General features: G+C 49.0%; 2 protein-coding genes across 6 annotated transcripts in view; one reads left to right on the top strand and one right to left on the bottom strand.

Moving 5' to 3' along the window:
- On the bottom strand, positions 1 to 9110 carry EPO (erythropoietin; the record flags this gene model as incomplete). Its single annotated transcript, XM_080980041.1, is given in 5 exon segments — positions 1 to 2369; positions 6024 to 6191; positions 6945 to 7034; positions 8908 to 9059; positions 9062 to 9110. Coding segments are annotated over 5 exon segments (588 nt in total). The 3' UTR covers positions 1 to 2240.
- TFR2 (transferrin receptor 2) overlaps positions 8915 to 25336 on the top strand; it is a 53351-nt gene continuing 36929 nt past the window's right edge. For 2 of the 5 annotated variants that reach the window (XM_080979711.1, XM_080979712.1), the window contains exons 1-4: positions 8915 to 9049; positions 9886 to 10027; positions 11800 to 11865; positions 20850 to 20925. Coding sequence is in view for 2 of the 5 variants with exons in the window: in XM_080979708.1 (XP_080835834.1) it covers positions 11695 to 11865 (171 nt within the window). In the remaining 3 variants the exon portion in view is untranslated. Of the gene's footprint in view, positions 9050 to 9885; positions 10028 to 11630; positions 11866 to 20849; positions 20926 to 25336 lie in introns of those variants that run through there. The other 3 variants (XM_080979710.1, XM_080979708.1, XM_080979717.1) reach the window with 3 other exon arrangements.

Below are 25336 nucleotides of genomic sequence, written 5' to 3'. Positions count from 1 at the left end.
TTCTGGGAAGCACGACAACCTTTAATAAAGATAAAACAGAACTACTTAAAAAAAAAAAATCCCGTCCACCAGGAAATCTTCCTTTCCCAAACCCAGTATACAAACCAGCTGCTCTCTGAAGTCAACAAGATAAATATACAGGAAAACTGTACATGTTTAACTTAGTATCAAATATAAACTCTCATAAAGTCCCTTAGAACAAAAACTTTACATAGGTGTATATCCTCTGTGGCACCGAAGCCCTTTATCCCTCTCCTCGCAAGGAGTCGAACCTGGAGCCGTCAAATCTTCACCTTCGCTTTACAGAAATAGCGGAAGCAGCAACTTTTGACGCTTTGGAGAGGAGAGCGAAGGGACTCGCATCCATGGAGATCGTCTCAACTGTTATTACAGCAGGCATTTTGATAAATCGGCTTCTTTCTTGACAAGAAGGGGGGTTTGACTAGATGACCCCTGGGTCTCCTTGGAGGTCTGTGATTCTAAGACTATGGGCCCCTTCAGAAATGCCCTTTTCATTGAGAATTGACAATGATTTGCGCCCATGATTATATTTCTGCCCTGCCTTCGATATTCTTTGTGCCTGTAAATGTTTTGGGGTAGACACACTGTTTCGTTCCCAATCCTTTCATATCCTGTCCTTCCTGCTGAAATCCCGTAACGTTTTACATACCACAAATGGGGGGAGGGCCTTTGGTGGTGCTACAGCCACCCCCAATCAATAATGTGGGAAGCATCACGGAACTACTAATAAAGCTGAATAAATCCATTACTAATGCACTGCTATTGTGTCAAGATTACAGAAGACACTTGCAAAAATAAAACAGCATCTGAAGGTGGCCCTGAAAAGATTGACACCTGCCAATCAAGTCTTTATCACCTCCAGTGGTACAGGGTAGATAGATCTCGCTCCCCTCCTGGCGCATCAAACATTTTCGCAGTCCTTTATTTCCCAAGTTAGGTATGCTTTGAAGGACACCTGCCAGTCACCCTCACCTCTTCGGAGCATCTGGTCCCTTTTCAGATGCTCCCTACAACTGATGCTTTGAAACCATGCAGCCCCAACTTAATGCACGTTTACTCAGAAGTAAACCCCACTAAATTCAAGGCGTTCTTCACTCCCAAGTTGCGGCTTTCGAGAAACGACTTTCGACTTCCGCTTTCCACATTCACAGCAGAGAGAGCCCAGCAAATACCCAGACAGGACTGTGAAAATGATGGAAGTGGAACCCCAAGGAACTTGCATGCTTTCTGACTTGCTAACGTGCCGGCCCCCAGAAACCAGCTCTGGAAGGGCACCGGAATTAGCCTTGGGCCCTAGCTCTATAGAAGGCCGCTCTTGATGGTTTCCTAGTGGCCGTAGATCTTTCTTTGCTGAAGGTGATATCAGTTCCCCACCAAAACCTTTCATTTTGCTGCCCGCCAAACCTCCTTTCCATTCCTTCCCCATCAAACCTCTGCCTCTTCTCCGTGCGACATTTCTCTCGTCCCTCCTAACCAGCCCCCACAAAAACGCACATCCTTACAGCCCAAAACACTGTCCGTCACTGGGAGAGGGGGCACCACTGGTCAAGCAGCCACAGGCCCCCGCGAAGACCACCTTGTCTGAGATTTTTCTGCGGCCCACCTCCTTTGCCCCACAGCAGAGGGATTGTGGGCCTTGCGCCACTCAGCTCGGGCCCCTTTGGGAAAACTCAGTCTCTTGGGTTCGAAATTCTTCCCATCTTGGCTTTGCAGACTTCCTTCCTCTCCTCCGTTCCTCTCATTCTCTCTTTTTCTCTCCTCCTCCAAAGTCGATGGCTGAAAAAACTCCGTTTTCCTGACGACAGCACCATCCTCCTCCAAGGTGGATCACCATTGCTCCCCTTGAAAACCTGGGGAGCGGCCTTGCTACCTGTTTGCAGACAAGGCACCAGACCTTCCATAAACCCAGCTCTTGTTTTCTCTTTCGGGGCAGGGTCAGGAGCCACAGAGGGCAGTGTGTGTGTGTGTGAATGTGCAGGGATGAGTGTCACCGGCTCCTGGGCAAGCGAGTCAAAAGTTTCCCCCCCCCAGCTCAGAAAGGCAGTCCGCACAGAACCCGGGTGTGCACATGCGTGTGTGCGTGTGGTTGACACCTGCCAATCAAATCAAGCTGTCACTCAGCGGGCAACGCAGGGGCACCCATCCCCTCCAGCAGTGGGCGGTTGGGGGTGGCAGCAGCATGCGGAGTGGTATGCGTTGGTGGCGCCGGTCTCCCTCCGTCACCTGGCACAGGCCTCTGTAATGTACAGGCTGACTTTCCCCCGGATGAAACTCGAGTAAACGCTGAACAGCTTTTTCATGGTCTGGACGTTCAGGGTGCGGGTCGAGACGTCATCTTGGGGGGCTTCCTGCAAGAGAGGTGTCTGTTTACTTAACGGGTATCTTTCTTTTCTTTTCTTTTTTTGCCTTTCAGGTTTTATTTTTTATTTTCCCCCAAATACTTTTCATTGCTTTTTTGTAACAACAACAAATAAATACTCTTACATTCAAAAAATTGTATGTTTTCTTATTTACCCTGCGCCTTATTGCGCCCGGACTTCCTTCCATCCCTTCAACCCTTTTCATATCTCAAATCTTTTCTTACAGTTTCTTATTTACACTCCATCCACATCACAAGATTTGCATTAATCCTGCTACAGTTTTTAAATTATTACAATTGCTCCGTATACATTCAACAAATTTACTCCAATCCTTTTCGAAATTTGCTTCTTTTCAGTTCCAAATCTTATAAGTCAAATTTCGCCAATTCTAGGTATTCAATCATTTTTGTCTGCCACGCCATTAAAGTTGGGATTTCCATTTCTGAGCCACTAAGATTTTAGCGGCGGCCGTTGCGTACATGAATAGTTTGTAATCTTCCTTTTTTAATTCATCCCCTGTTATCCCTAGCAAAAATGCTTCTGGTTTCTTTTGGGAAAGTGTATTAACGGGTATCTTTCACTGGAACAGTATCCCCGAGTTGGCGCCCACTGGGTGTTTTGGACTACAACTCCCAGCCAGCCGGGGTGCCATAAGCATCATAAAAAGGCCTCTGGCTACGTCAGCCTCCCCAGGTGTCCTGGACTACCACTATAATAATAATAATAATAATAATAATAATAATAATAATAATAATAATAATAATAATAATAATTTATACCCCACCCTCCCCAGTCAAGGCCGGGCTCAGGGCAGCTAACAAGCAATAATAAAAATAAGTTGAATGAATACAACTTAAAAACAAAATTAAAATACAACATTAAAATATTGAAACATCAGCATCAGCTAGGGTCAGATGGCAGCCATAGGCCGCATTCAGACCATAAATTTCAACTATGATACTGCTTTAAACAGCCATGGCTTGCCCCAAGGGATTGGGGAGTTGTAGTTTGTTAGGCTGCTGAGAGTTGAAACGGCCCCTCCATTCCCCTCACAGAGCGGTTTAATCGTCCCCCTTCGCAAGGGAACTCTGGGAATTGTAGCCCTAACAACCCTCAGCACCCCGAACAAACCATAGCTCCCAGAAATCTCTTTTTTCCCCACACAGAACTTGCTGGAAATCAGTTATGGCACCTCTCATGTAGGCACCATTGACATCCTTGAAAGAAAAAGCAACAGCTCCCAGAATCCTTTGGGGGAAGCCATGACTGTTCAAACTAGTATGATAGTGTGCTCTGTGAGGGGAAGAAGGGGGTCTCCTCACAACTCTCGGCTCCCTTCACAAACTTCAGCTCCCAGAATCCTTTGGGGGGAAGCCATGACAGTTCAAACTAGTATGATAGTGTGCTCTGTGAGGGGAAGAAGGGGGTCTCCTCACAACTCTCGGCTCCCTTCACAAACTTCAGCTCCCAGAATCCTTTGGGGGAAGCCATGACTGTTTAAAGTGGTATACTGTAGTACGCTTTTGTGAGGGGAATAGCGGGTCTCCTCACAACGTTCAGCATCTTTAACAAAGTACAGCTCCCAGAATACTTTGTGGGACGCCATGACCATTGAAAGTGGTATCACAGTGAGCTCTGTGATGGGACTAGGGGTCTCTTCCTTCAGAAGAAGCCATGACTGTTCAAACGGGCATCATAGTGCTCTCTGTGAGGGGAATAGGGGTCTCCTCAGAAATCTCAGCGCCTGTAAAAAGCCACAGCTCCCAGAATCCTTTGGGGGAAGCCATGGTTGTTCAAAGGGGCACCATAGTGTTCTCTGTGAGGGGAATAAAGGGGTCTCCTCAGAAATCTCAGCACTCTGAAACATAGCTGTCAACGTTTCGCTTTTTTAAAGGGAAATTCCCTTATTCTGAATGGGATTCCTCGCAAGAAAAGGGAAAAGTTGACAGCTATGCTCTGAACAAGCCACAGCTCCCAGAATCCTTTGGGGGAAGCCGTGACTGCATGGATGTATCCAGGGATTTTTTTCCACATGGAACTTGCCGGAAATCGGTTCTGGCACCTCTCATGTAGGCGCCATTGCCATCCTTGAGAGAACAAGAGAGGTGTTCTTGGCGAGTTCCAGCGCCTCTTTTTTACTAGAAAAACAGCACTATATAGTGCTCTCTGTGAGGGGAATAAAGGGGTCTCCTCAGAAATCTCAGCACCCATAACAAGCCACAGCTCCCAGAATCCTTTGGGGGAAGCCATGACAGTTCCAAGGTGGTATCATAGTGCTTTCTGTGAGGGGAATAAGGAGGTCTCTCCTCAGAAATCTCAGCACTCTCAACAAGCTACAGCTTCCAAAATCCTTTGAGGGAAGCCATGATTGTTCAAAGGGGCACCGTAGTCCTCTCTGTGAGGAGAATAAAGGGGTCTCCTCAGAAATCTCAGCACCCATAACAAGCCACAGCTCCCAGAATCCTTTGGGGGACGCCATGACTGTTCAGGGTGGTCTCAAAGTGCACTCCGTGAGGGGAACAGGGGTTTCTCCTCACAACTCTCATCGCCCTGCCCTGCCATTAAGGCTAGCCTTTTTTTCCAAACGAAACTCTCTTCCCTCCACCTTTCCCTTCCTCTTTACAAGGTGATCAAGGCCTTTGCTGTGCATTCCCACTCTGTGAGGGAATCTGCCTTCTGGTGAGGGCGATCCGAGGGGCTTAACTTCGGCCATATTTCCAGGGTGTGAAGGGAAGGCCTTGGGATTTGCAAAAGCTGCCTCAGGAGGAGGCAGAAGGGTGGGGAAAGGAGGCCTGGAAAATTACTAGCCGGTTCTGGTTACCGCCGGAAAGGAAACTGGCCCAGGAGAGTCAGGGTTCGCTCTCCTATTCAGACACCTGAAGCCAGCCCTGTTTAGGGAAGCTTTTAATGTTTAATAGGTTATTGTATTTTAGTGTTTTGTTGGAAGCCGCCCAGAGTGGCTGGGGAAACCCTGCCAGATGGGCGGGGTATAAATAAATTATTATTATTATTATTATTATTATTATTATTATTATTATTATTTCCACACAGCCTGCAAAGAGGTAGCAATATTTGCACCGCCACGCTAACAGAAATATTGGGGATTTTGCTCTCCTGTAGAGGAGACCAACTCTCTGCTGTTCCAGTCTAATGCTATTTCAAATCGGGAAATTCTGCTTTTTTGGAAAACTTTGCAGGCAAATCTGAATTTGCAGAACGGCTGCTTTGGCGATTCCATCTCCCTACTCCCGCTTTGTTACTAAGAAGAGTCGAACCGCCTCTACTGCGCTTCGTCCATGCGCTCCCAGGAAACTGCTTCTCTCTCTCTCTCTCTCTGCATATACTGGCTGCCAGGAGTGGAAGACTTCCTCTGCGCACGTGCAAAGTGCATCACCACTTGGCCAACATGCGTGCTCCCAAGACAAAGCGCTGCTGAGCACATGTGCAAAGGTGTTTCTCTCCTCCTAAAAGCCACCTGGAGTTAAGGAGCAGGGCTGTGATTTGTCGTGATGCCAGCAATATAGCGGGTTGGACTAGATGACCCTTGGGGGTCCCTTTCCAATTCTGTCATTCTGAGCAAGGAACTCCGGCCTCCTCGCCAACCAGCACTCCCTCCCCACAAATCTGGTGCTTCGCTCTCACCTGGGCTCCGTGGCCGCGCAAGATGTTTCTGATGCTCCGCAGGCAGCTCTCCATCACTTCCAGCTGGCGGACAAAAGGCTGCATGGCCGAATGATGCCTTTGGACTTGGCTGATAGCCCTCGAAAGGAGGGTCTGGCCTCTCCACACCTCGGACGCCTGCCTCGTCCTCTAGCAGAGCGGGGTGGGGAGAATAAGTCCATTAGTGAAGTTACAGGGGTGGGCATATACGTCCGTTCCAGTTACTCTCAGTTTCTCAATTTCCCCCGTCTTAAATTATCTTCTCTACGTTTCTGCAGCAATTTTCATTTAAAAGACAAATCCCCGTGAAAGTTCATCAGTATTTGAGGGCAAATTTCTTCCTAATACACACATTTTTGCAATGAATTTTCCCTAATAGGGGCCTTAGTAGTAGTAGTAACAACAACAAGAACAACAAAACAACAACAACAAATTATTATTATTATTATTATTATTATTATTATTAATGCCCCACCCATCTGGCTGGGTTTCCCGAGCCACTCTGGGCGGCTCACAACAACAACAACAACAACAACAACAACAACAACAACAACAACATAAAGTGAGGGCAAAGGGAAGGTAACAAATAAATGAGTATAGTAATAACACATTTTTGTGAGAGGTTTTCACCAGTATGTGCATTCTTATGCCTGCTTTCCTCTAACAGATGAGTTTTTTATTTTTGCACTCATTGGTTGGAGAATCGCATTACAAAATTCGGAGAAGTGTGATTTTTAGGAGAATGCCTTTGTTTCAGTTCTCATATTGGTTTATTTCTCATTAAAATGCAGGCAGAATTTAATTTCTCCCCCAGCCCTGGTGCTGAGCAGGCCCCGCAGTGAATTGCATCAGCCCCCCACCCTGCTCTCGGCAACCCCCTTCCCTACCCCAGATCAAACTTACATTCATTTTTCTCCAGCTACGTATGTTGACTCCGGTGTCCAGCACCATGACAGGTTCAGGCAGGTTGCAGGAAGTTCTACAAAGTTCTACCTGTAGAGAAATCAGAGTCCATTCACATCTATGCTACAGATTTAAACTGCTTTGAGATGTGGCTTAGTTGGCACAAGGAATTCTGGGAGCTGTAGTTTTAAGACCCTTAGGTGAGCCCTGCAGCTGGATCAGACCAAAGGTCTGCCTCATCCTGCATCCTGTTCCCACATTGGCCCAGCTCAAACAATTGCCAACAAGAAGCCCACAAGCTGCCTGGCACTTTGGGACTTGCTTCCCCAGTGACTGGTATCCAGAGGGGTCCTTTCTGCAGGGAAGTTATAGGCCAATAGGATATTTATTTACTTCATAAAATTCATACACCATTTTATCGTAACACACAAAAAATCCACTTCAAAGTGGTTTACAAAAAGGATAAAGCAATAAAATTATCAATAAGAAGAATGAACAATGATCATTTAAGACTTTCGAAAAGTTAAAATAACAGTAGACTAAAAACAGATTAAAATCTGTACCGGCTTTCTAAAAAATCTGGGTAGGTTTGTCTAAACAAAAATGTTTTTAGCAGGATGCCTGCCTGATGAGGGTGACTACCTGGTTATCAATAGGCAGGGAGTTCCAGAGTGTAAAATGCCCAGTTCTTACAAATGCAAAATGGGTATTATTTGCCATATTTGTCAAAATTGTCAAAAACGACACTGCCAACATGGGTCGCCGTACACCCGGAGTTTCCTGGACATTTTTAGCGATTTCCACCTGGACACTGATTCCGACTGCAGTATTCCAGCTATGTCCGGGAAATTTCAGTTGTATGGCAACCCTATATTATGTGGCCCCTGTAGCAGTGCCAGTTCTGCAGATCTAAGCAGTCAAGGAGGCATGTTGGGGTAAGGTGATCTCACAGGTAAATTGGTCCCAGGTTGTGGTAAGGGCTTTGCATGCCAAAAGCAAAACCTTGAGCTTGGCCCGGTAGATATAGAATCATAGAGTCATAGAATTGTAGAGTTGGGAGGGACCCTGAATGTCATCTAGTCCAACCCCCACAATGCAGGAATCTCAGCTAAAGCACCCATGACAGGTGGCCATCCAATTTCTGCTAAAAACCTGCAAGGAAGGAGAGTCGACCGCATTCCGAGGGAGTCCGTTCCACTGTCGAACAGTGCACAGATGCACCATTTAGCGTATCTTTTGTCATATACTTGTTTATTAAGAAAATATTTATAAACAACAACAGCCCTCTGAGCAATGTACACAAAACAATATAAAATGATTACCAGTGCTACCCAGATAAAAACCAGCAAAATGCTTCAGAGAACTGTATGCTTGTTGAAATAAACACCCTTTTTTTTGGCATAAAGCTTTTTTCTGATGCTATAAGATCCCTTCTGGGTCAGGCCAATGGGGCCCTGTCTGGTCCAGCATCCTGTTCTCACAGTGGCCAAACAGATGACCCAAGCAGAGTGGACAAGATGTCAGAAGTGGACATGGTGACTAGGGCCTGTTCATTTCAGTGGGTCTCCTCTGAGAGGGACACATCCTCATTTATTTTCCAAAAGCCCTTTGAAATCCATGCAGCTTATCAGAGCAAATGCCATAGTTTTAACTAGTGCTTAGAGTGTCGGGCTAGGACTTGGGAGAGATCAGGGTTCAAATCCCCACTCAGCAGCCATGAAGCTCCCCAGGTGTGACTTTGGGGGGCCAGTTGTTGCCTTCTCTCAGCCTCACCTACCTCACAGGGTTGTTGTTGTGGAGAAAACCATGAACGCGCCACCTTGAGCTCCTTGGAGAAGAAGGTGGGGTATAAATGCATTTGAATAAGCGAATGACTAAACCTTATGCCCTGTGTGTGTGTGTACAGGAAGGAAATAAAGAATGGGAAGGGAGCAGAGCAAAAAAAGAGGGCAAGCAGACGTACGATTTCACTCTCAGCCTTGCTGACATCTTGGATGTACTTGTTCATGACACGCTGGTCGCACATGGGCTCGGGGGTCGTAAGGAGCACTGGGGCCAGGAATCCCAACATTAACAGGAGAGGAGTCAGCCCTGGAGAATAAAAGGTGAGGTCCTCCTTAGATCTTTGGCAGAGCTGCTTTGCATTGTCATGCGCACGTCATCCATCTGCCCATCACAACTACAGTCATACCTTGGAAGATGAATGGAATCCGTTCCAGAAGTCCGTTTAGCTTCCAAAATGTTCAAAAACTAAATCGCGGTTTCCGGTTGGCTGCAAGAAGCTCCTGTCGCCAATCAGAAGCTGCAGAAGCCCCGTCAGACATTCGAGTTCCAAAAGAACGTTCGGGAGCCAAAACGTACGAGTTCTAGGGCATTCGCGATCCAAGGTACAACTGTAGTCTAGCGGTGGTTTTGTCTGTCCACCAGCCCATCCACCCACCCATCACTATATCAAATATTAAAATTCAACGAAGTAAACAAAGACAAAACTATTTCCAAAATACCCATTTTCCTAGAAACCCATTAGGCTGATTTATATGTATAATTAATTAACTTAATCTTTTGGTTTTTTCCAATCCGTTCATGTACAGTAGGAGATGTATCTTCTCCCCATAAACTTAGCAGCAGTTATAAGATTGAACACTTAATTCTCAATCACTTTTCTGGGATGATGATAATAATAATTTATGATTTATATGCTGCCCATCTGACTGATAACATCCTTCAGATAAGCAAGCAGAAATATTTTAGGTTCTAAGAGTATATGATATCCTAACTTATCAGAAATGTTAATCCTGGACGGATTTCCAAAATATTTGCATTTGAGATCAGTTCCAAAAGATATGAATATAATCCACTATTATTATTATTATTATCTTATTGGTGGCCTTTTTTTGGCTAATGCAACCCAAAGTGACTTGTCACAACCTTCCTTACACAGAATCATAGAATTGCAGAGTTGGAAGAGACCCCAGGGGGTCATCCAGCCCAACCCTCTGCACTGCAGAAACCACAAGCGCCAGACATTTAATCTTGCCTGCCTCCGAAATCCTACAAGCAGGATGGAATGCAGGAAATTTCAGGTATGGCTTTTAGAGGTTTAGACAGCTCCAAATCCAGCTGTAAATCTCAGGGAGGGAAGAGACATTCTTTGGGTCCCCATCTTCCCCACCCCCTTCTGTCAGGGCTCCTGTCCTTCAACAACTGCCGGGCAGGCAGGAATATGAAATGCCCCCTCCTCTCTCATTCCTCCCCAGCTGCCTCCTCGTGTCCACAGTATAGTTTTCAAGACCATCGACCCGGGCTGGGTGTGCGCGCACGGTTTCTTTCCATCAGCGTTTTGCATTTTAGGCGAGTTGCTTAGTGATGTTTGCAATGTTGCAATTCCAAACTCCAAATTCGGCACTGCAGATCCCACTTCAAGCTCCCTTTTATCAGCTCGTGGCGTCGACAGAGCCCTTATCAGCACCTTCCACTTCTCCGTGCTTCAACTCATACAGTTTCTCTCTCTCGCACACACACACACACACACACACACACATACCACAGTCCAGCCTGGGAGTATGCATGAGATTTCCCCAACATTCTCCTGACACACAAAACAGAGAGAAATTCCCAGAGACCTCCGAGTTCCCAGAAATGTGGCTGTTCAGAAGGAAACCCACAGAGCCCCGATCTTCTACCTGGTGCGGCCAAATAGCTCAGAGTGCACTGCGTAGGTGGACTCTCGGTTCAAAACTCTCAGTTCTCTGCCGCAAACTGATTCATTGGCTTTTGACAAGCCTCACATGCCCCCTAAGCTCCCAAGTGCCGAAAGGGGATGCAAAGACTGGCCTGCCTGGGAGGGGTGACCTTTGGCCTGAGAAAATGCTCTGGTTTCCTCACGGCTGAGAAGTCCCCTTCCCCTGGGGCTCCTCTCTTCCAGAGGATCCAGGTGTCTCTCAAGGCTGCTGCACAAATCCTAGAGGCTCCATTTGCAACCGATCAAATAGAACGAAACCTTAGGGCTGCAATCCCAGTATCCCCTCCTTATCAGGCATCAAGTCGCCTATGCCCCCATAAGAACACAGCTGAGTGGCTTCCAAATTGCCCTTCTTGACAATAAAGAGGCCCAGGGCTACCTAGCCTAGGACATTTGGGTTTCCAGAGCCCCCACTCCACCCCCGCAAGGCACTCCACCCCCGCAAGGCACTCCACCCCCGCAAGGCACCTGCCTGCTGCCACCTCCTGCCTATTATCTAACAGCCTGCCGGAGGAGGATTTCATAACCTCAGCGGACCCCTGCCTTGACTAATTTTACAACCTCCGTTTCCCAAACTTTGAGAGAGTCAAGGGAGAGGGTGGGTGTAAAGTCAACCAGCAGCAAGCTTGGTGTGCAGAAGGTCCCTGCTTCAGTCCTCCCAGGCACCCCAGCATCAAGGAGCAGGCCATGGAGGAAAGGAGCCCCTCTCTCTACCTGAGACTACTCCAGAGGGAGGGCAGCTACTGCTGCTGTCGCTGCTGCCAGTCAGGGCTGGGCTGTGAGAGGCAAATGGCCTGGCCTCCAGCAGCTTCCTCTAGCCACCTTGCTGTGCTCAGCCAATTCCCTTTGGCAGGGGCCCAACTCAATCGATTGCCGCAGCTGGCACCGTCCCCCTGACCTCCCCCTTGGCAACCGCCGGAGCGGACGGACGCTACTCACCAGGTATCCCCATAGCCAAAACTTCATGGTCCTAGAGACTAGCGGACCCCTTCTGCCCCATGGCTAGCCATGGACCGTCATTCCGGGGTGGGGGCGGCGGCTGAGCAGGTCGACCGCGGCAGCTCCACGCGAGGGACGTTCAGCAGCTTATATTTCCCTCCTTTCTCTCTCCAGATCACGCAAAAGTCCAGCTGGTTTGGCTCAGCGAAGAGGAAGAGGTCACAATCCGCACACGCCAAGGTGAGTTTGCAAAGGACCTTGTCCGAAACGGTGGCGCCCTCTTCACCTTTTGACCGGGAAGCCTAACTTCTCAAGAACGTGGTTGGCTGCTCCAGTGCCCTGCTCTCTTTCTCTCTCTGGATCCCAATTGCCACCTGAAGAACCTGGTTTCTTCTCTTTTTGGAGGATCTGCTCCTAGCAGCGCCGGACACCGGCTTGCATTTTTGCACACACACACACAAATTCCCCACTGATGTTTGCTCGGAGGAGTGGGGGAAAGCGACCCCCTTTCCCCTTCCTCTGCAGACCCCAGATCTCGCGAAAGCTGTGCCACCGGACGCACGAGGCGCAGTTAATGTTTCATCCGCCTGATCCCTCTGCTCTCTGCCCGATGTGGCTTTTCTCCCGCTCTGTCTCTCCCCCCCACCCCGACCTCCACCACGCTCCCTTCCTTCCCTGAGTGCAAGAATGTCACTGGACAGGCCAGGAGGGAGATGGACAATTTCCCTCTGCCGGCCGGAAGCCAAAGGGGGCTTTTTTCCCTTCAAGGAGGAAGGCCCATGCAGGACCAGACACGTCTGCCCCTGGCCGCAGGCCAGACACAGGTTAAGGCGTCAAGGTGGATAAGGTCACTGCCTTGGCAGGCCGCCATCCAGGGAGCCTTGGTGTGCCAAAAAAACGGCGTGAGCAGGAGCACCCCTGACTCACGTCTGGCCAGAGTGACGCTCCTCGGCTGGTGACGCCTTCTCCTCCACCGATGATGCACCCGGGTGTCCTGCCGGATCCCAGCATCCGTGGCTCTCCTCCTGCTCCAAGGCACCCTGGCACCTGACTTTCAGCTGCCCCCTCCCCTAAAATCATAGAGTTGCCTGGGACCCCCAAGGGCCATCTATCCCAACCCCCTGCAAGGCAGGAATCACAGCTGGCAGGTATGACCTCTGTTTAGAAACCTCCAAGGTTCCTCTCTTGAACGCCTCTTGCCGTCAGAAAGTTCTTCCCGATGTTTAGACAGAACCTCCTTTCTTGTGGTTTGAATTCGTTGGTTCTGGTCCTGCCCTCCGGAGCCTTAAAAATTCTTCTATGTGAGAAGCCTTCAGATGTGTGAAGCTGGCTATCTTATCACCTCTCAAGTCTTCTCTTCTCCAAGCTAAAGAGACCCAGCTCCCTCTCCTAGAGACTCCAAGCTTCAGGCCTGAATTTATAGGCATAATAACCCTTTGCCCACGAGGGTGCAAACAACCCAGGCGTCCTTGCTTACACAATTTGCTGCTTTCAATCGAGCCAACTCTGTTCCTATAAAAGATGCACTTTATGCAGAGTTAGCGCATTGTCCCACTTAACCTCTTGAAACGCTGATGCTTCAAATCTGGCTCTATAGAAACAGCTCCCCCCCAGCCCCCAAAAAGGCTTTTAGGCAGAGACCCCTCAAGAATATAAGAACATGGATTAGGCCAATGGAGCAACTAGTCCAGCACGTCCTGTCCTCATAGGGGCCAGATGCCTATTATGGGAAATCCCCAAGCAGGATTTGACCGCAAGAGCCACTCTCCCTTCCTGTGGTTTCCAGCAACTAGAAGCATTATTGCCTCTGACCATAGAGGGCAGAGCATAGCCATCATGGCGGCCAATAGCCATCAATAGCCCTCTCTTGCTCCATGGATTTGTCTAATCCTGTCTTAAAGTTATCACTGCCTTCTGTGGGGGTGAGTTCTGCAGTTTAACTATGTGCGGCATGAAGAAGGACTTGGTTTGGTCTGGTTTGGTTCTGAATATCAGACCCCAAATGCCCCATAGCTGAGTTCTGGGTATTTTCTCCTGGCTCCAAAGCCCCCACATCCACCTTGCAGCTTAAGGCTTGCCACCAGTTCTCCTGCGCCCGCCAAAAAAGACCTGCATGGCAGGCAGTAATGCAACAGGTAAAGCTTGCCCCCGTTATTGGCTCTCGCTCTCTGGAAAGGTTTTTTTTAAAAAAAAAATCAGGCTGCATTAGCTTTCCATGCTATATTATTGTTAGAACGTTCATTATTGCGGGAGCTTCAGATACCAACGTTTTATTTGCGGGAGGAGGGTGTTATGTGATAAGGGCACATTCCATGCTCAAGATTGAAATACTGTACTGAGTACAGTTCTGGTTGCCTCTGTAGAGCTGGAAAAGGTTCAGAAAAGGGCGTCCAAAACCATTCAGGGGAGGGGCATCTAGTGAAGCTGAATGTTGGAAGATTCAGGACAGGGGAAAGGAAGGACTTTGTCATGTGGTGTGCTCTGTTAACCTGTGGAACTCACTCCCACTGGAGGAAGCGATGGCTGCCAACTTGAATGGCTTTACAAGAGGATTAGACAAATCCGTGGAGGAGGGGGTGGGTTGTCAATCAGTGGCTATTAGTAAAGGTAAATGGACCCCTGACCATTAGGTCCAGTCGTGACCGACTCTGGGGTTGCAGCGCTCATCTCGCTTTATTGACCATGGGAGCCGGGGTACAGCTTCTGGGTCATGTGGCCAGCATGACTAAGCCGCTTCTGGCGAACCAGAGCAGCGCACGGAAACGCCATTTACCTTCCCGCCGGAGTGGTACCTATTGATCTACTTGCACTTTGACGTGCTTTCGAACTGCTATGTTGGCGGGAGCAGGGACCAAGCAACGGGAGCTCACTCCGTCACGGGGATTCAAACCGCTGACCTTCTGATCGGCAAGTCCTAGGCTCTGTGGTTTAACCCACAGCGCCACCCGCATCCCAATGGAACCTCCATATTCAGAAGCAGTAGAGCTGCAGAGCAACCACAGACACCTCTCCCCCATCAGATCCAGCAGGACTTTCTTACATTCTTATTAAAGAGTTGTCTGTTCTGTCCTGTTCTGCTTCACCTGATTGCAGCTGTTAAGGGCGCAGGATCCTGTCCCTGTGAACAAGGACTGCTGCTCAGTGGAAGAGTCCAGATTCAGCCTCCAATGGTATCTTTCAACAAAACGGGCTACAACCTTGAAGAGCTGGTGCCAGTCAGTGTAGACAATACAATAGACCAAAGGCCTGACTCGCTGTACGGCATCTTCCTCTCTTGCTAGGAGGCAACCCGCTTCCATATTTGGAATCCCTGCCCTCCAATCACAGGGGGGACAGAATCACACCCTTGGCCCATCCAGCCCAATATTGCTTGCACTGGTTGGCAGCAGTGGCTCTCCAGGGTCTCAGGCAAGAACCTTATACTAGATGCTGCTGGGGATTTAGCCTGGGACCTTCTGCACGCCAAGCAGGTGCAACAGCGGCCCTTCCCCAGATGTGGCTTCTTGCTACTGATGGAACATGGAATTGAGGAGCTGGAAGGGGACCAGAGGGTCATCTAGCCCACCCCCCTCCTGCAACGCAGGAACTGCAGCTAAAGAATCCCAGGTGTGTCCTTGTGGCACTGGAGCCAATGATCTGGACATAGGTTTTTGGGGCTGAATCCTGCCTCCTCTCCTAGCCGCCTCACCTCTGCCCCAGAAGAAGCCCCCTTCCATCTTGGCATGGGCCGCCCGCAGCTGCTTTTGGCTCACCCCTGGATGACGCCTGGCGCTATCTAAGCCGAAGTGTCGGCCAAGCCTCTCGCCCTCGGCTCAGCTGCAGGCGCTCTGTGTTCCCTGCTATCACTGAGCAAACCCCAAAGCTGCCAAGAGTGGCCTGGCATCCTTTTTTCCGGAGCCCCCATCCCACATAGAATCATAGAATTGTAGAGTTGGAAGGGACCACGAGAGTCATCTAGTCCAACCCCCTGGAAGGCAGGAACCTTTTGCCCAATGTGGGGCTTCAACCCACAACCCTGAGATTATTATTTTTTTAATAAAAAAATATTAGATTTCCCACAATAATAACAAAAACCACAAAGCAGAATGACACACAAACACACACACACACACACACAATGAATAAAAGGAGAAAAAAGGAACAATAAACAGATAAACAATAACAACAAACTTAATTCTTTACAAATTCAACTTTTAAACATCTTGGTTGACTTCCTCTAGTCCCTCCCTTCTGAGTTTCCTTGTAGTTGAAAGTAACAGCTTTCCAACATCATTATTAAACTAAAACAATCTCCAGTTATAGTCCATCTTATCCACATTTCTTAATATTCTAAATCCCATTTATTTAATTATAACTTAGTTTAATCCTAGGCCTATTTGTTTCTTTCAAGTAATTTCTATTTTCTTATATTACAATATTTATTCAAATAGTCCTTAAATTTCCTCCAGTCCTCTTGAAACTCCTCTTCTTTCTGGTCGCGGATTCTTCCAGTCAGGTCAGCTAGCTCCGAAAAGTCCATCATCTTCATCTGCCAATCTTCCACTGTTGGTAGTTCTTGAGTTTTCCAATTTTTAGCAAGCACAACCCTGAGATTAAGAGTCTCGTGCTCTACCAACTGAGCTCTTAAGCAGAAAGGGGGCAAAGGGGCATCAGCCGGGGCAGGAGGGAAAGGAGAAGGGTCTTCCTCTGGTTCAGCCTCCCCCATGTTTGGGCCTACAATTGCCCTCAGCCCCAGGCAGCACAGCTGATGGGAGTTGTAGTCCAAAACATCTGGAGGGCACCAGGTTGGAGTAGGCTGATTTCTGTGCCGCTGCTTTTCGTTGCGGACAGCGCCGAGCGATCCAGCTGCCCTTATGGTCTCCCAGCGGCTCCTTTCCTCCAGAGGGAAGTTCACATTCCTGAGCAGAGCAGAGGAGCGAGCTGCTTTCTCTCTCTGCTGAGTCATGGGATGCAGAACATGGGATGCACGCAGGGAGTTACAGAGGGGCCAGGCTGCTAGTCTGCCTTGCCCAGTACTTTGGAACAAAAGGGCATAAGACGAGCCTGCTGGATCAGGCCAAAGGGGGCCCACCTAGTCTCCCAGGGACCAGTGCGGCCAAAATAGTCACACTACTCTCAAGCCGCCTCTGCATAGCCATTGTAGCTAGCAGCTCTGGCTAGCCTGACCGCCGATGAATCTGTCCAGTCCTCTGTGTGTCCCAGCCTCCTGGGACACAGAAGAGCTTCATTTTGCCTGTGGATCTTCCAAACATGGTCTCCCAGCATTGCTGATGGGGAGGCTTGCATTTCGGAAGGTAGCGAGAGAGAATCCTGAGGTCCTCAGGACAGGACGTTCTGCCCAGCTCTGTGTTTGCACAGCACAGTTCTGGGATCCGCGCAGGGCACTCCCCCGAGACACGCAGCCTTCAGATTTCAGGTGTCAGGACTAGGGAATCTATGATTAGGTCGGTTTCAGTTTCTCATCTTCCCAATCCTAAATCCAGTTCTCTGTGTGTTTCGGTAGCAAATGATGGTTTATTAATTTTTTTAAATCCTCATGAAGATTCATCAGCATTTTGGTGCCAATTTCTCCTGGAATACACATTCTTGTGTGCTGTTTTGAGCAACAGATGCCTGTCCCCTGCCACAATGCATTTTTGTACGTTATTTTCAGGACTCTATACATTTCCCCAGGATATGCATGTTCGCACACACTGTTTGGTTGGCGAACACCATCGCAAAATTCAGAGAAGCATGGCTTTGAAAGGATAGTTGTGGTTTTGCTTCAGAAAACGCAAAGTATTTAGTTTCTTATTAAGACGCAAACAAAATCAAACACCCCACCACCACCATTCCCTAATCGTAGCCACCAGCCACTGCTAGTGGCCATCTCGTAATCATGAAGCAGTGAGTTCCACTGGTGGTATACAGCGAGAAAGCGACGAATGCGTGTTTGTGAGGAGAGGCTGTGAAGCCCTTCCCTGGCCTTCTCTATGTGCAAAACCACTTCTATCTGGTGAGTGAAACAAGACTCCCCTCCACAACTAGGAAAAGGGATTCTTGAGCTGTGATCCATTCCGACTCTAAGGTAAATAGCCTCTGCTTTTCCGAAAGCAGGTCACAGGCGCATGTGATGTGGTTAAAAAAAATTCTCTTTCATACACACACCGAGAGAAACAGGCCACAGCCAGCCAGACTGTCTGATCACACATCCCCATTGTTATGAGGCTTCCGCCCACTAAGAAGTGGTGGGAAAGCCGCTTTCATTTACTTGGCGACAAGATGCCGCCGTGCCGATTTATGGGGCCCCCAGGGACCACTTTCTGACGGCTGCAGATGCGACGGTCCGTGCCTGGGCCACCTTGCCTGGTGTGCGTACGTGCAACGAGTCCAACGCTCCGTGGGGTCGCTTCACATCACACACGCCACCGAGGAAGGGGGGCTGGTTGCAGGGGAGGTGGGGCGGAGCCATGAATCAAGGGGGACTCGGAAGTCCTGGCTCCCAGCCCCATATCCCTGTCTAACTCCCTTCCCACTCTCTCCCACTTTGACAACCCAGGAGTCCTGGCTCGCGGTTTTTCCCTGGGCTCCTCCTGACTGAACTTGAATTGCCCAGAGCTGGAGCCTCTTACTTACCCTGTCCGCCTCCCGTTCTGTTATACCGTTTACTAGTTTTCTAGAGAAGCCAAGAGACCATCCCTCTCACATACTTCCTGCCGTTAAGGCTTCACGTAGCCCTCATGGAGGAAATAGCGCTACGGTTTCAATTACGTCTTGATTGGGCCCATTTCACAGATAGCAAACTGAGGCCGAACGTTCACGGGCAACATTGCAGGTGGAGAACTGGTGCCGAGTGTTTGCTGGCAAAGCCTGCCCAGCCAGTGCAGGTCTGGCCATATCTGTCAGAGGAGCTTTTGAACTCAGAGCCCTCCTCTGCTCCCATACTCAAGGCTGGGCCAAACCACTAGCTCTCACAAAATAAAATAAAAAAATCCTTCCAGTAGCACCTTAGAGACCAGCTAAGTTTGTTATAGGTATGAGCTTTCGTGTGCACGCACACTTCTTCAGATACATCCATTTGCCAGCAGACGAGGGGAAGAAATCAGGAATTCTGGATCCGCCCTGTCACTGCTCTGAAGCCAGAACGAACTTCCTGCCTCAGGGGACCCAGGTGTCCTGACTGCTAGCAGGAAACCCCTCTCTCCCCAGAGAACCCAGGAGTCCTACCTCACGTCCATTCTGCCCAAGTTTGGTTTGCCGCTCCCCCCTCCAGACTTTTAAACAGCTGCAGAACAGGCAGAAATCAACGAGGTACGGCTTCCTCCCTCTCTTCCTCTCTAGGGGAAAAAGCTGCATTGGTTGAATTCCTGCCTGCAGAGCAGCTATCCCTGATCTCCCCCACCCCACATTAGGTTTCCTTGCAAAAGGCGCCCAGGAGAACCCAGGTGTCCTGGCCACCCCCACGCCCCACTTGCTCCTCCGCTGCCCTCCCCACCCTGTGTGTGGCACTGCTGGGCCCCCGGCCAGAGCTCCCAGTGGCTCCCGGCTCCTCATACGTGCCGGCCTGCACACGCCGAGGAAGCCTTGATCCGCCGACCCAGGCGGGCGGCTCCATCGATCCTGGCCGCGTCTCCAAACAGGGGATGAGGCCGGGCGGCGCCAGCGACGGTGACAGATCAACCAGGCCAGGCGGGAAGGGAGACCTCTGACCTTTGGCCATCGGCCTTCCCAGAGGAGCCTCCAGAGAATGGGAGCGGGGACCAGTGGTCACAGCAGGTGTGGGGAGCGGGGAGCCTCTTCCTGCCAAAGTCTTTGGCCTCCCTCTGTTGCCAACTCCCGCCTTCTTCCTCCCGAGTTATGGCTTTTTATTACTATTATCGGCTTATTAATTGCCTCCTGTCTCAAGGCAATTAGATAAAAAAACAAAACAAAAGCCAGGTCTAAAGCCCTAACAAGCAGACGCTCGTGATGAAGGAAAACCCATGTTTATCCAGTTTGATTTTCAGTTTTGCTTTTCTCAGTTTAGAAGGAGGTTTTGAAAGGACATTTGCTATGGTCCTGTGATGCGGGTAAGGGGTGGGGGTCGCTGTTAGGCCTCACACCCCATGAGAGGTGGAATTACAGTGGTACCTCGGGTTAAGTACTTAATTCGTTCCGGAGGTCCGTACTTAACCTGAAACTGTTCTTAACCTGAAGCACCACTTTAGCTAATGGGGCCTCCTGCTGCTGCCGCGCCGCTGGAGCACAATTTCTGCTCTCACCCTGAAGCAAAGTTCTTAACCTGAAGCACTATTTCTGGGTTAGCGGAGTCTGTAACCTGAAGCGTATGTAACCCGAGGTACCACTGTACTACAAATAAAATGCTCAGCCCATCCTAAATTGCAGGCATCTCTCCCTTTGGCGTCCACTGTCCACTGAGGGTTTTCTGAGCTGTGATTCCTACGTTGCAGGGGGTTGGGCTGGATGATCTCTTTGGATCCCTTGCAACTCTATGATTCCACCATTATTGCTTCTCCTGGACAAGCTCCCTGAATGAATGGGGTTGGGTAACACTGAATGAAAGGCGCACGACTCCTCTCTTCAGCTCTTCCACCTGCTACATGTGGATAGTCACAATGCCAACCTTACAAGGTGGTTGTGGGAACAAAATAAACTGTAAGCACAGTATACGCTAAAGCACTATATCAGGGGTCAGCAAACTTTTTCAGCAGGGGGCCGTTCCATTGTCCCTCAGACCTTGTGGGGGGCCGGACTATATTTTTTTGGGGGGGATGAATAAATTCCTATGCCCCACAAATAACCCAGAGATGCATTTTAAATAAAATCACACATTCTAATGTAAAACCACCGGGCAGGCCCCACAAATAACCCAGAGATGCATTTTAAATAAAAGCACACATTCTACTCATGTAAAAACATGCTGATTCCTGAACCGTCCGCGGGCCGGATTGAGAAGGCAATTGGGCCGGATCTGGCCCCCGGGCCTTAATTTGCCTACCCATGTACTATACACCATCTTGTTCTTAATGATTATGAGAAGAACTGTTGAACACAACGCATTGCATATGCGTTCTCAGGGAGCTGAGGATTGCAAAATGTTCACGCAGGAGCTGACAACCTCCGGGGGGTGGCGTAGCTTAGTTTAACTTCGATATTCTCTGTGTGTGTGTGGAAGATTCAGGCCACTGAAAAGGAAGTCCTTCTTCGTGCAGCGCAGAGCTAAACTATGGAACTCCCTCCCACAGGAGTCTGTGATGGCAACCGACTTAGATGGCTTCAGAAGAGGACTGGCGCATTTAATTCCTACAACAGCCCTGTGAGGTAGGCCCAGAGAGAGGCAGTGACTGGCCTAGGGCCATCCAGTGAGCTTCCTGACTGATACTCTAACCACTGCACCGCACTGTGGCTCTCACAGTGCTGGGGTCGCAGCCCAGGGTGTAAAATAAATTGAATAATAAATTGCACAGCAGGAATTCCAGCCGGTACGTCCTGCTCCGCATTCAGGACCCAGAAATGCGGCTTGCGCCAGCAAGCCCTGAGACATTGTCAGTCGCGTGACTTCTGAGAAAACCTCCTGGAAATCTAGGAAAATGGGAAGGTGGGTTATCATGTGTCAGGGATAACACACATAGAGATCCCGGCAGGGGCGTTGCAAGGAGATGGATCTGGGAAATTGCACACAGAATTCTGGAGCAGCCAGGCCTGGTAGGAAGTCCCTGCCTCCACCTAAAGCAGGCCTTGCTGGTGCTCAGAGGACCTCTCTGGGCTAGCTGCAGCAACAGCCAAGGGTTTCTAAGCATGCACAGAGTTCCTTTCTCTTACCAGTAGAATAACAGAAATCTAGAGGACTCTAAGGGCCAGCCAGTCCCAACTTTCTGCAATGCAGGCATCACAGCTGACTAACCACTGCCCAACTACAAACATCTAGGTATTTTTTGGTCTCTAAACTAATCCTATTTGAGTTATAGTGCCGACTTTCGAAATGCGGTGATGGCCATATTGACTGCATTCTGTTGAAATTACTCCTTAGAGCTGAGCTGCCCTGGGAGGGCCTCGTGCTAAAGGATGGCCTACGTAAAATAAATAAAATCATACAGGCAGTGGCGGTACGAAAACAGGGCCTTCTCAGCAGTTGCCCCCAGTTGTGGAATAATACAGCTATGCAGGCTTTGAGCTTGTAGGAGTTGTAGTCTAAAACATATGGAGGGCACCTGGTTGGGGAAGACAGAATTAAATGGCTCAAAGCTATGATTTAGCTGTGATCTCTGCACTGCAGGGGGTTGGACTAGATGACCCTTGGTGGTCCCTTCGAACTCTAAAATCCTATGAAAGCCAGGCATTCAGTCCAGCGGCCATTTCCCTCCTCACTGACCAGAATGTTTCAGACCTGGCTTCAGTTCTGTCTTTGAAATTCCCTTCCTTAAATCCTCCCCTTATCTTAAGAAAACACAACTTGGGCTGGCTCAGATCAGTGGAGCACCCTGCAGTCTTTTGACTTTCACAGAACTCTTTGTCAACATTGCCCCTGGATGAAGAGTTCTGTGGAGCTCGAAGGCTGGCATACACCAGCCTAACTCGGCTCGATGAAATAAACAGAGATCATTTTGCCTGTGAATAACCTAGGTTCAAATTAACCTCTTTTAAACAACAACCACTTTTGGTCTCTGAGCATCTCCCTCTCCAGACTTGGGAGATATAACAAGTGATATAATAGGCTGTAAATATATACCCAGAGATGGAGTGGGAGGGAGTGAAGAGTTAAAAGAGGGTTGGGCTTACCAGCCCGAGGGGGCGTGCCCTTCTTTGGCCACGCCTTCCTGGATGCCGCAAAGTCTGACAGCTTAGCCCTGGTAGTTCCTTATCTCTTCCTGCTTCTTGTGCAATGCAAACAGCTTCTGTGACCCCAGTGCCCTCATCGGGGCAGCGCTAGGGGGCGCGCCGCGTTTGCCAGCCTATTCTGGGATCCTGCCTGGCACGCTGCTTGCTCTCGGAAACCAGCCAGGTCTTGCATCAGCTCCGGCAACTGCGTAGCAAATCTGACAGCGCTGTTTCCAGCGTTGAACAAGAGCCTTCTCCCCTCCTGTGGTTTCCAGCAGCTAGCATCTGGAGGCATCGCTGCCTGAGCCATGCTGGCTATTCACCATTGAAGGCCCTCTTCTCCAGTAGTTTGTCCTGTCTTGAAAGCTTGGTGGCCACCACTGTCCTCCATATCAGGAACCACAAGACAGAGAAACCAGTAGGAGAACACTTCGGTCTCCCAGGACATTCTATACAAGATCTCAAAGTAGCTGTCTTCTTACAAAAGAATTTCAGAAATAGACTGGAAAGAGAAGTTGCTGAATTGCAATTTATTACCAAACTTAAGGGACGCGGGTGGCACTGTGGGTTAAACCACAGAGCCTAGGGCTTGCCGATCAGAAGGTCGGCGGTTCAAATCCCCGGGGTGGGGTGAACTCCTGTTGCTCGGTCCCTGCTCCTGCCAACCTAGCAGTTCGAAAGCACGTCGTAGTGCAAGTAGATAAATAGGTACCACTCTGGCGGGAAGGTAAACGGCGTTTCCGTGCGCTGCTCTGGTTCGCCAGAAGCGGCTTAGTCCTGCTGGCCACGTGACCCGGAAGCTGTACGCCGGCTCCCTCGGCCAGTAAAGCGAGATGAGCGCCACAACCCCAGAGTCGTCCGCAACTGGACCTAATGGTCAGGGGTCCCTTTACCTTTACCTACCAAACTTAAAACTATGGAGAGACCTGGTCTGAATGCTTATCTTTGGATTCTTATCTCATTATACATGATAAAGCTATTTTTAGCCATCTCACCCCTTGCTTTTTCCTGTAAAACCAATTGCAGTCATTAACAGTCGTCAACAGGTTTACCACACCTATCAGCCAATCGCCCATTCCCACCACCCTTCTGAGTAATACCCCTCCCCACCCTCTCACTATATATAAGGGTCTCATGACTTCTGTTTCAGTGTATCTGAAGAAGTGTGCATGCACATGAAAGCTCATACCAATAACTAACTTAGTTGGTCTCTAAGGTAATAATAATAATAATAATAATAATAATAATAATAATAATAATATATTATTTATACCCCGCCCATCTGGCTGAGTTTCCCCCGCCACTCTGGGCGGCTCCCAATCAAGTGTTAAAAACAGTACAGCGTTACATATTAAAAACTTCCCTGAACAGGGCTGCCTTCAGATGTCTTTTAAAGAGAGGATAGCTGCTTATTTCCTTCACATCTGGTGGGAGGGAGTTCCACAGGGCGGGTGCCACCACTGAGAAGGCCCTCTGCCTGGTTCCCTGTAGCCTCACTTCTCGCAATGAGGGAACCGCCAGAAGGCCCCAGGTGCTACTGGAAGGAATTTTTTTATTTTGTTTTGACTGCGGCAGATCAACACGGCTACCTACCTGTAACTGTAGTTTAATGTATGCTGTGTGAAGAACTGTCTTTTATGTGTCCTGAACCTCCCAACGTTTGGCTTCATTGGACGCCCACGAGTTCCAGTGTTTTCCATGCTGTGCATCATTTTATAGACTCCTATCATGCAGCCTCTCACTTGTCTTTTCCTCTTAGTTAAAAAGACCCAAGCGCTGCAACCTTCTTCCTAGGCGAGTTCATCTTTCCTGTTCTGCACCCACCACTTTCTAGGTCAGGCGCAAACAGAGGAACCTTTTAACCACCATACGTGAATATGTGAATACAATGGTACCTCGGGTTACGTACTTAATTCGTTCCGGAGGTCTGTACTTAACCTGAAACTGTTCTTAACCTGAAGCACCACTTTAGCTAATGGGGCCTCCCGCTGCCGCCGCGCCACTGGAGCACAATTTCTGTTCTCATCCTGAAGTAAAGTTCTTAACCTGAAGCACTATTTCTAGGTTAGCGGAGTCTGTAACCTGAAGCGTATGTAACCTGAGGTACCACTGTATATGTAAACGCGTGAATATACGTGAGAGTATTCTTCTTGAAAACTGCTCCTGAGTTTGTTGGTTTGTTTTTATAATCAAGAAAGCATATAAATTGTATGAAACATATACATAAAATCATAAATATGCCCTAAATGAGATTTCCCCAATCTGGTGGCCTCTGGTTTCCTACTGGGGCATCTGGTCAACCACTGTGAGACCAGGACACAGGCCCAGATGGACCACTGGTCTGATCCAGCAGCCTCTTCTTATGTTCTTGGGGTTGGGAAGAGGTGTTATGGGAACAGGGATTTTGGCAAAACGTTTCACACCCAAGAGCTCCCCGGGGACCTGCCACGGGGCCCATGAAACTGAGCCACAGTGACGCATGTTACCCTTCTGCGATAGCATGGCAGGAGGGTGAGGGTGTGTGTGCTCACCCCTCTGTCACAAGTATGTGTCTGATCCCACAAGCGTGCCCAGCACTCACGTGAATTCATACACACGAGTGTATGGTTTGGGAACGTGGGCCAGAGTTACCACGCGTGTTACCCTTATGGACACACGTTGACCCTTAACCTTACACCCACAAGACGTTCTCACAGAGAAGGAATAAAGAAAGCTTGGTTTATTATGTGAAACGAAAGTGACAGAATATATAAATGCTACTTCGGGCAGCAAAATTACAGTTTAAGCAGCCAGCGAATCCTACCACACACACACACCTTGATCTAAAGAGTGGAAGAATCCCCAACCATTCTCAAAACCCTGCAGAAAGCGAGTGTGAGAATTTTGCCACAGAACCCACATTAAGAGCCAGCCA

The sequence above is a fragment of the Podarcis pityusensis genome (assembly GCF_964106645.2).
Source record: "Podarcis pityusensis genome assembly, chromosome: 13".
NCBI lineage: Eukaryota > Metazoa > Chordata > Lepidosauria > Squamata > Lacertidae > Podarcis > Podarcis pityusensis.
Note: the sequence above shows the minus strand (reverse complement) of the source record. Positions and strands in the feature narration are given on the sequence as shown.